Here is a 17,714-nt window from a genome sequence, read left to right as displayed (position 1 = left end):
GTGCACTGGGAAAAGAATAATTGTTTTAAGGAAGAAATGACAAATCTACTTGAATGAACAGATTAAATCAAAGGTTTGAGTAGATTTGGTCTGGTCTTAGACGAGATCAGTGTTGTTTTCGTCAACGAAGACGATAACGACATCTTTTCGTTGACGCCCCTTTTTTTAATGATGATAACGTAACGTTGACGAGCTAAAATTAGCTCTTTGGGGACAAGAACATGACGAGACGTTTACGAGTTTACGTCAATGACACGAGACGAGACAAAAATGGGAGAAGGTTTTTGGTCAGATCGTTCACATACAGTTTGTGCGCGGAGTGAGAGAACACACGGTAAACGTGACCCGGAGCGGCGCCGTGCTGCTCATGATGCGGCGCCGTGCTGCTCATGATGCGTCCGGGCAGCGGCGCCTCTTTCTCTCTCTCTCCCCGTGGCGTGCGGTCACTGCTCGCGTACATCCTCCTCGGAGCGTCTGACATCCAGGTCACAGGGACTTTGTTGTTTCTCAGGACAGTTTTCAATCGTTGAGGTCGGCTACGTATGTGCAGACAGCGCTGTTGGTTAAAAAAAAAAAAAAAAAAATCTCCAAGCGATGATCAGAGGACGAGGAGAGCGGGCGCTTTTGGGAAAAGTCCTGTTCACAGTCGGCCGACCACTTCTGCCAGTGCCTATCGTGGTGTCATCTGTTTGTCAAAAGCTATAGAAAGAAAATAGAAGCTATTATTTATCCCAATTCCCAAGACTTATTGAAATCAATTATAACTTCTTATAATGAAACAGACGAAAACTTGACAAAAACCTTTTTAATTTTCGTCTGACTAAAACGTGACTAAAACGATCACATTTTGAAATGACTAAAATGTGACTAAACCTAAAAGCATTTTCATCCAAAAGACTAAAACTAAAAAGGGCCAAAAACAACACTGGATGAGATAAAACTTTAGTCGTAGTTATTCTCTTGATTCAGATAATTTTGTCTGATTTCACGTGGGTTTTATTCTTGTTCCATCGGCGCTACAGCATTTGTATCTTGGATTAGTTCAAACCGACTCAATTCAACATAGAAGACCTTTAAATCAAGCAATTTTAACTCATTTATCCCATTTAAGATGGTCCAGTGTTGTGCTCCACTTTGGGCTAATAATGAAAAAGTGTTTGTTCTGAGACTAGATAAATATATAGAAAAAAAATAAACTACTGAGTGACCATCAATATGGATTCAGAAAAAATCGTTCCACCTCAATGGCTGTTATGGACTTAATAGAGAATATATCCACTGCAATTGATGCAAAACAATACACTGTAGGTATTTTTATTGATCTGAAGAAGCCTTTCGATACTTTAGATCATGATATCCTTTTACAAAAATTAGAGAAATATGGATTAAGTTAAAAAAACAAGGGTAGGCAAAATAAGCATTAGCTTCAGCCTATACCTTTTCGGTCATTTTGTATGTTATGTTATGAAGAAGTATACTTAACTGAATGTAAATCTTCTATCATAATTTTGACCGAATAAACTGAACTGAATAATCAGCGGCGTCGGCCCTCGGTGTATTTACAATAAAGAAAATCGTCCCTCCACCAAGAAACCTTGCCCACCCATGCGAAAAAAGTGAGGAAAAACTGACGAAAAAGTGACAACAAATGGACCAAAATTTGACAAAAAAAGTGAGAAAAATTGGACGACAAAGTGCAAAAAAATGGACAAAAAGGTGATAAGAATTTGACAAAAAAATGTGAATAATTTGATGAAAAAGTGACAAAAGAGACAAAAAAATTAAAAAAAAAAAACGAAATATTTGACGAAAAAGTGACAAAAAATTTCCTTTTTTTTTTTTTAAATGACAAAAATGTGACAAAAAAGTGAGAAAAAATGGACGAAAAAGTGATACGAATTTGACCAAAAAAATGTGAATAATTTGATGAAAAAGTGACAAAAAAGTGAGAAAAATTGACAAAATATTTGACAAAAAAGTGACAAAAAATGTACAAAAAATGACAAATTGACAAAAATGTAACAAAAAAGTGAGAAAAATTTGACGAAAAATTTAGAAAAAAGTCACGAAAATTTGACAAAAATTAGATTTAGTTTTGTAGATCGTAGCTTTCAAATGAGGTGTTACACTGGCCTACAGGATTTGGGTAAAGCTGAACTGGAGAAAATGCTCTCAGTTCAGGCGGGAGTTAAGAGGTTAAGAGGTTAACAGGAAGAAGTATACTTAACTGAATGTAAATCTTTTATCATAATTTTGACCGAATAAACTGAAGTGAATAACCAGCGGCGTCGGCCCTCGGTGTATTTACAATAAAGAAAATCGACCCCTGGTATACAGTATAACTCTTCCGTCCCAGGCTACATCGTGTTCAGCGGGCCTCGCCGGGCCAACGGCGTGCAGGGCCTGAGGTTCATCATCCAGTCGGAGAAGGCCCCGCATTACCTGGAGAGCCGCGTGGAGGCGTTCCTCTGCACCATGGAGAAGTCTGTGGAGGAGATGAACGACGAGGCCTTTCAGAAACACATCCAGGCCCTCGCCATCCGCCGCCTGGACAAGCCCAAGAAGCTGTCGGCCGAGTGCGCCAAGTACTGGGGCGAGATCATCTCCCAGCAGTACAACTTCGACAGAGGTGAGGCCGGGGGGCGGGGGCTTGGTTTGGGGCACATCTGTTCAAATATTCTTTATCTGTAGTTTCCGTTTAGACTGTAAATGTATTTTTCCCAAAAGCGTGTGATAACTTCTGCTTGTTGTTGTTGTTGCTCCGTTACTTATCGTTTTCCCTGTTTTTGTGCAGATAACATTGAAGTAGCGTATCTGAAGACACTGACGAAAGAACACGTTATGAACTTCTACAGAGTGAGTACTCGGTTCAGTGAATATCAAAATATCTGTTTTCAGAATGCTTTGTCAGATCATGGGTGGAGTTATGTTAATGCATAAAAGCAGTCAGAGTTATTAACAACGTGCTCCCATTTTTAGATGACTTTAAAGGGAAGTTGTAAGTTGGCCATTTTATGCTCACTACTGCCACCTCAGGTTTTACGCATAACTGCAGCTTCCATATTAAGCTCATGCATGACGGCACTTCAGACCCGAATTAACACCTTATTGAGTGACAGTGCAGGATTTTTAAAAAAATGGACGAAAAAGTGCCAAAAAATGGACAAAAAGGTTATAAGAATTTGACAAAAAAAATGCGAATAATTTGATGAAAAAGTGACAAAAAGTGAGCAAAAAATGGAGCAAAAAAAAATCGAAAAAGTGACAAAAAATTATCAAAAAAGTGAGAAAAATGTGACGAAAAATTTAGAAAAAAGTCACAAATTTGACAAATTAGATGATTTAGTTTTGTTGGTCTTAGCTTTCAAATGAGGCGTTACACTGGCCTACAGGATTTGGGTAAAGCTGAACTGGAGAACATGCTCTCGGTTCAGGCGGGTTAACAGGAAGTAATGTGAATAAATGGGGAATTAACACAACTGAAGGTCACAGTGTATAAATACGGTTCTGTGGGGACATTTTATATGAATAATCTGTGTCTCACCTCCATTTTGTCTCCATAGGAACGACTGATGGTTGAAGCCCCGAAGAGACACAAGGTTTCTGTGCACGTCCTGTCCAGAGAGATGGACTCCTGTGAGTGACAAACCCCTCCTCACCTCCGCTCATTCCTTTAGCGTTTGCTTTAACCGGCTCCGTTTCCCTCGCAGGTCCCATCGTGGGCGAGTTTCCGTCCCAGAACGACGTGAACCTGGCGCCGGCCCCCTCTCTGCCTCAGGTGAGGAATCCAATTTAAAACGCAATTTGTCTTTTCTCACAGATTACAAACGCTCAGAGTAAACGGTCAGAGTTCTTCCTCCAATGGTGTCGTGAAAACGTTAGGAAACAGCTCCAGCTCAGAGGAGACGCCTGTGATCATAAAGGATTGGAATTTAAAGCAGTGGCTTCTGGGACGGCACATAGCTCCTAATCACCGGTTAGTTAGCATCAGAGGGCCCTATGCTAAAGTGGCTATGATAGTTAGCATCAGAGGTCCCTATGCTAAAGTGGCTATGATAGTTAGCATCAGAGGTCCCTATGCTAAAGTGGCTATGATAGTTAGCATCAGAGGTCCCTATGCTAAAGTGGCTATGATAGTTAGCATCAGAGGTCCCTATGCTAAAGTGGCTATGATAGTTAGCATCAGAGGGCCCTATGCTAAAGTGGCTATGATAGTTAGCATCAGAGGTCCCTATGCTAAAGTGGCTATGATAGTTAGCATCAGAGGTCCCTATGCTAAAGTGGCTATGATAGTTAGCATCAGAGGCCCCTATGCTAAAGTGGCTATGATAGTTAGCATCAGAGGTCCCTATGCTAAAGTGGCTATGATAGTTAGCATCAGAGGTCCCTATGCTAAAGTGGCTATGATAGTTAGCATCAGAGGTCCCTATGCTAAAGTGGCTATGATAGTTAGCATCAGAGGTCCCTATGCTAAAGTGGCCATGATAGTTAGCATCAGAGGTCCCTATGCTAAAGTGGCTATGATAGTTAGCATCAGAGGTCCCTATGCTAAAGTGGCCATGATAGTTAGCATCAGAGGTCCCTATGCTAAAGTGGCTATGATAGTTAGCATCAGAGGTCACAATGCTAAAGTGGCTATGATAGTTAGCATCAGAGGTCCCTATGCTAAAGTGGCTATGATAGTTAGCATCAGAGGTCACAATGCTAAAGTGGCTATGATAGTTAGCATCAGAGGTCCCTATGCTAAAGTGGCTATGATAGTTAGCATCAGAGGTCACAATGCTAAAGTGGCTATGATAGTTAGCATCAGAGGTCACAATGCTAAAGTGGCTATGATAGTTAGCATCAGAGGTCCCTATGCTAAAGTGGCTATGATAGTTAGCATCAGAGGTCACAATGCTAAAGTGGCTATGATAGACGCCGTCCTCTCACAAACGTAACAAAGAGAAATATCTTGTTTGACCTTTGACCCCGTGTCTCTTCCAGCCCGTGTTGGTCCAGGACATGACCGAGTTCAAGCGAAACCTGCCGCTCTTCCCTCTGGCGAAGCCGCACATCAACTTCATGGCGGCCAAACTGTGAGCGCCGTTTCCACCGGGACAGTTTCACTCTCTCCCCCTAACCCCCCCCGCCCCCGCCCCCCTTCCGTCACACAACCCCCCCCCCCTCTCTCTCTCTCTCTCCGACCGGGCCCGTGCATGTAAGTGAGCCAGGGCTGCGGACGACGCTCACCGGGGAAAGACAGAAAAAGGTATCGGCGAAGCTGGCGCCCGTAGCTAAACCGTAGCGAACGTAGAACTAGCAAAAAACACACAAAGGGGGCGGGAACTGGTTTGTCCTCGTTTTTTTTTTTTTTTTTAAAGACGGACTTAGCGTTCAAATCCAATCACTCAAACAGCTGCTGCTTTTTCGAATGAGTTTTCACAGGGCGGGGGGGGAACGAGCATTATGCATTTGTGAAGGACGTTGCCTTATATTTATGGTTTTAGCGCTCGCGGGATGATCGAATGTCTCTGTGAACTGGTGAAATGTTGGGACACTTTGGGGAGAAAGAGAGAAAAGAAAATCAGCATTTCACGATTAATGAGGTTTTTTTTTAAAGATATTTTGTTTTTTTACACTAGATACCGACATCTCAGGGTTCTTTCATCGCTGTTTTTAGCCGTTTTTTAATAGTAAATAAAGACACGCCTTCCTTTTCATCACTGCTCACTAGTGTTTTGTTTTTTTTCTTCTTCACTGGTTACAGGTCACACTTTAAAGAGCGGGTTTTTGTTATTAATTACTCACACTATGGTTGGTTAGAAAAGGCAGGATCGATCTAAAACAGATGGAGCGTTTCACTTCCTCATTTTCCAGCCATCTCGGCCTAAGTCCCGCCCCCTCCTCCCCCATCTTGTTCGACGAGAGGAAACTATTGTGGACTTTATGCACCTTTCAGGGGACATTTGTCTAAACGAAATGCCTAATAATAACTAACCCCCCGACTTTCTTTCTATACGGACAACGGTGCCCGAGGAGTGACTTCCTGTTTCGCTCCTGCACGCCAAAATAAAAGCACACAGCTCCGTCTCATTGATGAGTTCAGCGGGTACTTGCAACATTACAAGGATGTTTTTAAATACACACGTTTAATTCGTTAACTCGCGCCTGAACTGAGCACGTTTTGTCCAGTTTGGCTTTAGCCCCAGTCCAAAAGCTTCTGGGGAAAAAGGTGAGAAAATGGCGACAGAACTGAGAGGAAAACGATCATGGAAATGTGGCAAAAACGTGTGAAAACATTGATGAAAAAGTGATGAGAAATTGATGAAAATGTTACAAAAAATTGACACAAATGCTAAAAAAAAAATTGACAAGAAATTACAGAAATTTGACGAAAAAGTGGCACAAAAATGTCACAAGACATTGACAAAAAATGACAAAAATTCTATTAAAAAATTGACCAAAAAATGACAAAAATGTGATTAAAAAAATTGAGGAAAAAATGACAAATTTGATTTAAAAAAATTGACAAAAAATTACAGAAATTTGACCAAAAAAAGTGAGAAAACATTGACGAAAATTTGATGAAAAAGTGGCAAAAATGTCACAAGAAATTGACGAAAAAATGACAAAAATTTGACAAAAATGTGATTAAAAAAATTTAGGAAAAAATGACAAATTTGATTAAAAAAATTGACAAAAAATTTAGGAAAAAATGACAAAAAATTTAGGAAAAAATGACAAAAAAGTAAAAAAAAACAAATTAGTTGAATACCCAACAAAAAAAAGATGGAAAAAAAAATCTGACGTGAGGAAAAAGATCCTCTCGGTTCAGGCGGGAGTTAAGGTGTTTTGTCTGTTAAAGGTTAGGCAGAAAGAAAGCTGAACTAACGAATAAGACGGTGCTTTTATTTTGGCGTTCTGGATCGAAACAGGAAGTCACTTGTTATGATTTGAAGTAGAGTCAATTCGGAATGTCTGCAGATTTTACAGCAATAAACATAATGATGGTTTTGGAAGAAGCGTGGAGAAAGTCGTCCATATATTGATAAAGCTAGTTTTTTTTGGATGAAATTCAAGCATATGTTTATTTAAACTCTTAAGTCCCGCCTGAACCGAGAGGATCTTTTTCCATCATTTTTTTGTCATTTTTTTGTCACATTTTTGGTCTTTGTCAAATATTTTACAAAAATGCGATAAAAATTTGATTAAAAATTACAAAAATTTGTCACATTTTTTTTTGTCATTTTTTGGTCACATTTTTGTCTTTTTGTCAATTTTTTTTAACAAAAATGTGATAAAAATTTGACCAAAAATGACAAAAAATTGATTAAAAAATGACAAAAAATTGATTAAAAAAATTGACAAAATGTGATAAAAAATTGATTAAAAAATGACAAAAAATTGATTAAAAAAATTGACAAAATGTGATAAAAATTTGATTAAAAATTACAAAAATTTGTCACATTTTTGTCTTTTTTTTAATCAGTTTTTTATCGCATTTTTGTAAATGTTTTTGTCACATTTTTGTCATTTTTTTAATCCATTTTTGGTCATTTTTTGGTCACATTTTTGTCTTTTTGTCAATTCTTTTTACAAAAATGCGATAAAAATTTGACAAAAAATGATAAAAATGTGACAAAAAAATGACAGTTTGATAAAAAATTACAAAAAATTGTCACATTTTGTCATTTTTTTGTCCATTTTTTTTATCACATTTTTGTCTATGTCAAAAAAAATTACAAAAATGCGTTAAAAATATGACAAAAAAAATCTGACGTGAGGAAAAAGATCCTCTCGGTTCAGGCGGGAGTTAAGAGGTTAAATCAAAGTATTTTTTTTTCCCGTCTTGTCTCAAGTCTGATCAAATCCAGTTTCCACTTTCGAATTCCCGCTCTGGCTCCAAAAGTAAATACTCCAAACTCAGACGGACATAAATGTACATTTCTTGGACAATAATGACGCCGCTCGGAAACAGAAAAACTCTGGTCCAAACGACACTGAACTCTCGTTTGATTTGATTTCTCTGTTTAATGTTGAGATTAGAAATGATTATGGTTTATTTACGAAGCTAGAACTACATGAGCCGCTTCCATTGTGATTTCAATCCTTTTCATAAAAAAATCAATGGGGGGAAACGTCCTTTTTCAGGTAAGAAATCGTTGCTGGTTTTAGCCACAGTTGAAGCCATTTCTCGCTGGTGAAAATAATCTCTGGTTCAGTAGACGCTGTAAAACGAGCTTTTCTCAGGTGCTACAAACCCCAAACCCAAACACAGCTCTTTTATTCTGCTTCTTTTACACATTTTAACCCTTCACACATTCGAGCTGCTTCTCCAAAGTCTCTCAGCATTTTACCAAGTCCATTATCGTCATTGAAGTCGATGTATTATTGTTTTTTTCCGTCTTGTCTCTACATATCGATAACCCAAAGACAAACCAGCAGAAAAAGTTTGAATCGTAGCTTGTAAATCTTCTTCAGTTTCACCGCAGTGTCGTGACGTATCAGGAGAAACAGAACATTAGACGTGTAGAGGTTTTGATTTGTGTTTTACTGGATGTGAAGCTCGGCGTGTGATTGGCTCGGAGCCGGAGGGTTTCGATCGTGTGCTGGCGCTTTTAACTTTGTTCTTAAATTTGTGTGTTTCTAACGAATAAACGACTGAAATGAAGATTGTGTGAAGTATTTTTTTAAATGAAATTCAAACTTATGTTTATTTAACCTCTTAACTCCCGCCTGAACCGAGAGGATCTTTTTCCTAACGTCATCAGCATTAGAGCATTTTTTGGTTGGGTTTTCAACTCATTTTTGGAACTTTTTTGTCATTTTTTTGTCACATTTTTATCGCATTTTTGTAAAAAAAAAAAAAAAATTGTCACATTTTGTCACATTTTTGTCAATTTTTTTTACAAAAGACAAATTGACAAAAACATTTACAAAAGTTTGATTAAAAATTACAAAAAATTGTCACATTTTGTCATATTTTTATCGTATTTTTGTAAAAAAAAATTGACAAAAAGACAAAAATGTGACAAAAAATTGATACAAAAAAGACAAAAATGTGACAATTTTTTGTAATTTTTAGTCACATTTTTGTCCTTTTTTGGTCACATGTTTGTCTTTTTGTCCAAAAATTTTTACAAAAATGACTAAAATGTGACAAACATTTACAAAAATGCAATAAAAATGTGATAAAAAATTGTCACTTTCTGTCATTTTTTTGTAATTTTTTGTGATTTTTTTTTTTACAAAAATGACAAATTGACCCAAAAAAAAAAAAAAGGAAATATGTGATAAAAATGTGTCCAAAAAATGAGTTGAATACCCAACAAAAAAATGCTGTAAAAAGAATCTGATGACGTGAGGAAAAAGATCGTCTCGGTTCAGGCGGGAGTTAAGAGGTTAAGTCGAAGTATTTTTTTATTCGTCTTGTCTCTACATATTGGTCGATAACCCACATTTTTATTTTACTGGATGTAAAGCTCGGCGTGTGATTGGTTCGGAGCGGGAGGGTTTCAATCGTGTGCTGGCGCTTTTAAGTTTGTTCTTAAATTTGTGTGTTTCTAACGAATAAACGACTGAAATGAAGATTGTGTGAAGCGTTTTTTTTAAAGAAATTCAAGCATATGTTTGTTTAACCTCTTAACTCCCGCCTGAACCGAGAGGATCTTTATCCTCACGTCATCAGATTTGTTTTCCATCATTTTTTTGTTGGGTATTCAACTCATTTTTGTAATTTTTCCGTCTAATTTTTATCGCATTTTTGTACATTTTTAGGTCACATTTTGGTCATTTTTTCATTAATTTTTTGTCAATGTTTTCATCACTTTTTTGTCACATTTCCATCATTGTTTTCGTCTCAGTTTTGTTGCTATTTTCACAGCAATTATTTTATCAGATGACATTTTACTAAACCAGTTCTAAACAAAGTCTGAGTCATTTTAATTGCGTTGAGACTGGGAAAAAAATATGCACCTATTGGTCTGTTAAAATGCACCAAAATGCACAATAAAAATAAAAATCTCCCCAGACCCCCTTTTTAAATATCTCCCACCAATTCCTTTCAATATTAAGAATACAAACATGCTACCAGAGTTTAACCTGTTACTTGTTAGGGTTAGGAACGGCGAAGTCGAGACATAAAGGCAAAAGGTCAATATGTTTGAAGAAAGTAAATAAACCTAACCCTAATATTGCAGATAACGGGTTAAAAAAGGAGAGAAAATCCCTGTTCAAACATGAGATGATTCCCACACACAGAACAAGCCAAATTCCTCTGTGGGCGGGGCTTGTCATGAGGTGAATGAATAATGACGTCATTTTCTTGTGTTGAAAAAGTCAATTTTCAAAGTATAATTTATGCGAGAGAAATGAGGTTTAACCCCTTAACTCCAGCCTGAACCAAGCACATTTTCTCCAGTTTGGCTTTACCTCAATCCAAAAGCTTCTGGAAAAAAAAGCTGAGAAAATAGCAACAAAACTGACGAAAAGAATGATGGAAATGTGACAAAAAAGTGACGAAAAATGGATGAAAAAGTGGCAAAAATGACAAAAATGTGAGAAAAAATGACACAAATTTGATTAAAAAAAATGGACGAAAATGTGACAAAAAAGACAAAAATTTGATTAAAAAATTGACAAAAAAAATTACAAAAATTTGACCAAAAAAATTGATTTAAAAAATTGACAAAAAAAACTACAAAAAATTTACAATTTTGTATTTTTTTTTTATGACAAAAATGTGAGACAAAATGACACAAATTTGATTAAAAAATGAAAATGTGACAAAAAAGACAAAAATCTTATTAAAAAATTGACAAAAAAATTACATTTTTTTTTTTTTATGACAAAAATGTGAGGAGGAAAAAATGACAAAAAAAGTTACAAAAATGAGATGTGATATTTGTTAACCCCTGAACTCCCACCTGAACCGAGCACATTTTCTCCAGTTTGGCTTTACCCCAGTCCAAAAGCTTCTGGAAAATAGCAACAAAACTGAGACGAAAACAATGATGGAAAAAATTGACAAAAAAATTACTTTTTTTTTTAAATGACAAAAATATGATAAAAAATGGATTAAAAAATGGACGAAAAAATTACTAAAAAATGACTAAAAAATGACAAAAATGTGACAAAATGTGACAAAAAAATGACAAAAAAAGTTACAAAAATGAGTTGAATACCCAAAAAAATGATGGGAAAATATCTGACGTTGTGAGGAAACAGATCCTCTCGGTTCAGGCGGGAGTTAAGAGGTTAAACCTGCCGCGTATCTTTGGCTTTTCTTTGCTCATAATCGTCAAAACTAAAATGGCAGCTGCGTTTATCGCCTAAACCAGAAAACCCTGAGCTCCCGTTTCCAACACAATGAAACACAGACGTGAACATTTGGAAAAATACATTTATTCACACGAAGTGGTTTTTAAACAGAAGCCTGGTCTCGACACCGTCCCCGTCCTGAGGCGACTCCGGGACGGGGCTGAGGCACATTCAGTAAAACTGTCCTGCGTTTCACACGAGGCCGGACGTGTCACATCACAGAGGCTTCATGATCGATATTCACATCGTTTCTGTTTCCATCCACAAGAAACAAACACCGGTCTCCTCTCAGCGCGAAGGAACCGAGAGGAAATCAGGTCGACCCATGTTTTATAATCCTGCAGGGGGCGCTTTATTCAGAGTAGATACTTCAGAGGGAGCTCGTTTAAAACATAGATATATATATATATATAAAGGCGAGATGTTTTAAAGAGGGGGCACCAGTCTATATCACACTACAATGATGAGCAAAATGTAAATGCAGTAAATTAGAATAACTGCCTTGTATAAAATGTCTCTCTCAAAATGGCTGCAGTGAATGTCTTGAAATAGGCCTCTGTCTCTTTAACCCCTTAACTCCTTACCTGAACCGAGCACATTTTCTCCAGCTTTACCCCAATCCAAAAGGTGTGAAAAAAAGGTGTGAAAATAGCAACAAAACTGATGGAAACAAGGATGAAAATGTGAAAAAAGTGAGAAAAAAGTGAGAAAAAATTGACAAAAAAATAAGAAAAAAATAACAAAAATGGACGAAAAAGTAAGAAAAATATGATGAAAAATGAACAAAAAAATCGAAAAATTTGACGAAAAAGTGAAAAAAAATGGACAAAAAAGAAAAATATGATGAAAAATGGACAAAAAATTGATAAGAATTTGACAAAAAAATCGAAAAAAAATCGAAAAAATTGACGAAAAAGTGAAAAAAAATTGACGAAAAAATATGAATAATTTGACGAAAAAGTGACAAAAAATAATCTAAAAATTTGACGAAAAAGTGACAAAAAAGTCACGAAAATTTGACAAAAATGAGATGACTGCCCGACAAAAAAAGTGATGAAAAAAAATCTGATGATGTGAGGAAAAAGATCAATTTAGTTTTGTAGGTCTTAGCTTTTAAATGAGGTGTTGCCTACAGGGCTACAGGATTTGGGTAAAGCTGAACTGGGGAAAATGTGTTCGGTTTCCGGCGGGAGTTAAGAAGTTAAGAGCCTCTGACCCTTTCCGACACGCCCCGTGACGAAAGCTCGGAGGCGTCTCCAGGAGGTGGGGGCGTTCCTAGGAGGACTCAGGCAAACCTATCCCTAAAATGGCCGCCATCAGAGTTTTTACAGATTACTCAAAAATACGTGAATGTGTCAAGGCAGCACTTCAGGCATGTTTTTAATGAGGGAATGACAGAATAACATGATGTAAAGCTTGAAAAAGTCCCCCCCCTTTAAGGCAGAGTCACGGGCGGCCATCTTGCCACAGGGAAGCTTTCTGGCTCGAGTCAGTGAGTTTTCGGCACCAACACAAATCCTCATGTCTCGCTCAAATCTTGACGGTTTGGTTTCTTACAAACATTAACGTGGCTTTAATTCTGGAACATGTCGAGATAAAGATTTTCTCTGAGGTTTAGAACGAACCAAACCGTTTGAAAATTGGTAGAAAATTGAGCGAGTTATGGTTATTTAAAAGTACACGCACCATAAAACACTGTTATGAGTGAGCTCCCTGTGGCAAGATGGCCGCCGTGTGCAGACGTCAGTGTTAATTTTGACAAAATATTTTAATTTAGTTTTAGTCGAGATTTAGTCAAAAAAATCTTCAATTTTAGTCTAGTTTTAGTCGGCTGAAATTAAGACTAATTTAGTCGGTTTTGCTTTTATAATATTTATTATAATCATATTTAATGTTGTTCCTCTGTTTCATGGAGCTGCTCCACATGAACAAAGCTCAGAGCTGATCCTTTAACAGAGAATTTACAGGATCTGAGGCTCTTTCATTTTTGTCAAATTTTTGTTGAGTTTGTCACATTTGTGTCACATTTTATTCACATTTGTGTCACATTTTTGTCGAATTTTTGTCACATTTTTGTCACATTTTTATTGAATTTTTGTCACATTTTTGTTGAATTTTTGTCACATTTTTGTTGAATTTTTGTTGAAATTTTGTTGAATTTTTCACATTTATGTTGAATTTTTGTCACATTTTCGTTGAATTTTTGTCACATTTTTGTCACATTTTGTTGAATTTTTCACATTTTTGTTGAATTTTTGTCACTTTTTTGTTGAATTTTTGTCACTTTTTTGTTGAATTTTTGTCACATTTTTGTTGAAATTTGTTGAAATTTTGTCACATTTTTGTTGAATTTTTGTCACATTTTTGTTGAATTTTTGTCACGTTTTTGTAGAATTTTTATTGAATTTTTGTCACATTTTTGTAGAATTTTTGTTGAATTTTTGTCACTTTTTTGTTGAATTTTTGTCACATTTTCATTGAATTTTTGTCACATTTTTGTCTCATTTTTGTCACATTTTTGTTGAAATTTGTTGAATTTTTGTCACATTTTTGTTGAATTTTTGTCACGTTTTTGTAGAATTTTTGTCTCATTTTTGTCACATTTTTGTTGAAATTTTGTTGAATTTTTCACATTTTTGTTGAATTTTTGTCACATTTTTGTTGAATTTTTGTCACATTTTTGTTGAATTTTTGTCACGTTTTTGTAGAATTTTTGTCTCATTTTTGTCACATTTTTGTTGAAATTTTGTTGAATTTTTCACATTTTTGTTGAATTTTTGTCACATTTTTGTTGAATTTTTGTCACATTTTTGTTGAATTTTTGTTGAATTTTTGTCACATTTTTGTTGAATTTTCAGACAGTCAATATAAGTTTGGATGATTTTAGTTTCTCCTTTTCATTTTTATTTAGTCTTATTTGAGTCGACTAAAACATCTGGACATTTTAGTCACAGTTTTAGTCTCATGAGAAACTTTTAATTCAGTTTTAGTCCAATTTCAGTCGGAAAAAATATCACTTTGACTAAAATTAAGACTAAATATTATAGTCGACGAAATGAACACTGGCAGACGTCGCCCTCCGTTGGCCAACAGCGTGTATGACACATCTAGCCTTTATAAATATCTATGGTTTAAAATACACCTCTGTCTCTTTGTGGGAGTTTTAAGGCTGTGAGTGACTGAAACAGGAAGTCTCCGTCACTTTGGGTTCCGAAGATATCGGCCGATAACTGATATCGTCAAATCCCCAGATATCGGCTGGTGGCTGTATCGGTTGAAGAAGTGGTTTTGGTCGCCGGCAAGTCAAAAAAAAAAAAAGTTTTATTAATCAAGTGGTTAAGAAGTTATTTTAAATTGTGCTTTACATCAGGGTTAAATGTTAAAGTGAGAAACATTGATTTGTCAGTATTTAGTCGTGTTATGTTTAAAGCTATAATACTTACTGAAAGTCTATTCCGTTTACATTTAAGCAGGTCTTGATGGAGGTTTTAGTGTTTACTCAACAGCACAGATAAAGAATGTCTCAAAGTATTGGCATAAAACACTGATTTTAAAGCAGTACTAAGTAACTCTTGCCCCTAGAGGCCGTAAGCGCCACTGCAGGTGTCGTAGCAAGTTGCAAGTTTTTACGTATGAATTGTCTTGGAGAGTAAATACTACGCTGACAGAAAAGGCGAAGGGACAGAGGGATATTGTACTTTCAAATACACAATGGAGATACTTCTTTCACTCAAACTTGGCTGTAAAGACTGTTTAACCTCTGAACTCCCGCCTGAACCGAGAGGAACTTTTTCCTCACGTCATCGGATTTTTTTTCCATCATTTTTTTGTTGGGTGTTAAACTCATTTTTGTCACTCATTTTTTTTGTACTTTGTCACATTTTTGTCATTTTTTCGTCAACTTTTTGTCAATTTTCTGTCATTTTTTCGTCAATTTTTAATCAATTTTCTGTCATTTTTTCGTCAATTTTTAATCAACTTTTCGTCAATTTTCTGTCATTTTTTTCGTCCATTTTTAATCAATTTTTTGTCATTTTTTTGTCATTTTTTATTAAATTTTTTGTCTTTTTTTGTCATTTTTTCGTCAACTTTTAGTCAATTTTCTGTCATTTTTTCGTCATTTTTTAATAATTTTTTTGTCTTTTTTTGTCATTTTTTCGTCAATTTTTAATCAATTTTTTGTCATTTTTTTGTCATCTTTTCGTCAATTTTCTGTCATTTTTTCGTCAATTTTTGTCATTTTTTTGTCATTTTTTCGTCAACTTTTTGTCAATTTTCTGTCATTTTTTAATCAATTTTTAATCATTTTTTTGTCATTTTTATGTCAATGTTTTCTCACTTTCTTGTCACATTTCCATCATTGTTTTCGTCTCAGTTTTGTCGCTATTTTCTCACCTTTTTTCCAGAAGCTTTTGGACTGGGGTAAAGCCAAACTGGAGAAAATGTGCTCGGTTCAGGTGGGAGTTAAGGGGTTAAAGTGGCGTTAACCCACAGTTAGCTTTGCCCGTTAGCCTGTTAGCTTCTTCTTCATGATTCTATTAGTGTGTATTGGTGACTCCGACCCGGTGGCAGTCAAGTTGCAAACATGGTTTTCTGCCCAGAGACACCAGGGGGAGATGAAAGACCCTCCAATCATCCCTTTAACACTTATATCACCCCCACAGGGAGTACGGGAAGGATTCACTCAGGTAAAGTTATTAATTATGGCCTTTGGAATTAATCAAATTGAAGTATTATTTATTTTAGGGGTTGTGTTCTTTGTATTTTCCTCCATTCGAGTTCATTTTGGTGGAGATGTGAGGCCTGTGTGATCATTTCAGACACTTCAAAGACAAAAGCAGTGGATTCATATTGAAGAATGATCTTTTTAAATGAGTTTATGTTTAAGCTTAACTGTGAATAACAAAGTTTGACAGTAAAATGTGCCGCTAAAGTAAAGTGTGATTAATGTCGATTGTTTTTAAACCTTATGCAGTTAATGAATTAATCGAATCCTGATTATGACACAAATCAGATCAATCACATACAAGTTTAACCTCTTACCACCCGCCATTCTGTCCTCTTTGGCTGTTATATAGGGCTGTGTAGCACCTCATTTGAAAGCTAAGACCCACAAAACTGATCTTTTTCCTCGCGTGTTGTGTCACCTTTTGTATGTTTTTTCTTTCTTTTTTTCCTTTTTTGTGGAATTTTTGTCACATTTTTGTCACATTTTTGTCGATTTTTTGTCACATTTTTGTTGAATTTTTGTCACTTTTTTGTTGAATTTTTGTCACATTTTTGTTGAATTTGTGTCACTTTTTTGTTGAATTTTTGTTGAATTTTTGTTGAATTTTTGTCGAATTTTTGTCACATTTTTGTTGAATTTTTGTCACTTTTTTGTTGAATTTTTGTTGAATTTTTGTCACTTTTTTGTTGAATTTTTGTTGAATTTTTGTCACTTTTTGTTGAATTTGTCACATTTTTGTTGAATTTTTGTCACATTTTTGTTGAATTTTTGTCACTTTTTAATCAAATTTTTGTCACATTTTTGTTGAATTTTTGTCTCATTTTTTTTTTAATTTTTGTCTAATTTTTGTCTCATTTTTGTCTCATTTTTTTTTAATTTTTGTCTCATTTTTTTTGAATTTTTGTCTCATTTTTGTCTCATTTTTGTCTCATTTTTGTCACATTTTTGTCACTTTTTTGTTGCGTTTACATCCTTGTTTTCTTCTCATTTTTTGTGGCTATTTTGGCTCTTTTGTCCCAAGCAGCCTTTTGATTAGGGCAAAGCCAAACTGCAGAAAATGTGCTCCGTTCAGGCGGGAGTTAAGAGGTCAAACACTCTGAAAACACTGTCCAGATTCCCAAAAAGACGACACTGTCAGCTCACGTGGACTGTTGCGCATTGTGACGCCGAGACCGTGAACGCAACTCATTCCTCCAAACAACCATTTATTATCATTCCATCTCAAAACACTTGGTACAGATTGTCCTACGTCTTTGTCTGGAAATGTGTTAAAAGTGAGTTCTCGAGAGGAGAAAAAAGCTGCTGATTGCCGGTAAAAAATAAAACTTTTGCAACAGTGACGTGTAAAAACAACAACTTTTACAAAAAAAAACAACAACACAACAATACGCGATGTTGAAAAGTCAGTCGTGTTTTGCGCCTCCGTTGATATTTCTCTCATTATTTGCTTATATATTACATTCCAATGCGCTCGCTCGACACGCCCTTCGACAATGGCAAGAAAGGGGCGAAAAACAATCTGCGAAATAAAGATTATAAAACAATCATTTACCCTCTGGCTCCGCCCCCTTGTGGAAGTGCACGGACGCGCCCCTCCGTTTGAGAATGATCAGTTCAGGATTTGTCCGGAGATGGGTCGGTCTTGGCACATCTTCGTGGCGGAGAGACCCGGGGTTTTAGGGAG

The 17,714-nt window shown here is 35.9% G+C and overlaps 1 protein-coding gene across 1 annotated transcript in view; it reads left to right on the top strand.

Moving 5' to 3' along the window:
- The window catches only part of ide (insulin-degrading enzyme), a 68,139-nt gene extending 63,034 nt beyond the window's left edge, over positions 1-5,105 (top strand). The window contains exons 21-25 of the mRNA XM_079560632.1: positions 2,357-2,629; positions 2,795-2,856; positions 3,564-3,636; positions 3,711-3,778; positions 4,987-5,105. Of these exons, the coding sequence (XP_079416758.1) occupies positions 2,357-2,629; positions 2,795-2,856; positions 3,564-3,636; positions 3,711-3,778; positions 4,987-5,082 (572 nt within the window). The 3' untranslated portion in view covers positions 5,083-5,105. The remainder of the gene's footprint in view (positions 1-2,356; positions 2,630-2,794; positions 2,857-3,563; positions 3,637-3,710; positions 3,779-4,986) is intronic.
- Positions 5,106-17,714: the final 12,609 nt, after the last annotated feature.

The sequence above is a fragment of the Gobius niger genome (genome assembly GCF_951799975.1).
Source record: "Gobius niger genome assembly, chromosome: 7".
Taxonomy (NCBI): Eukaryota; Metazoa; Chordata; class Actinopteri; order Gobiiformes; family Gobiidae; genus Gobius; species Gobius niger.
The sequence above is the reverse complement of the archived record's forward strand: the minus strand, read 5'-3'. Positions and strand labels throughout refer to the sequence as shown.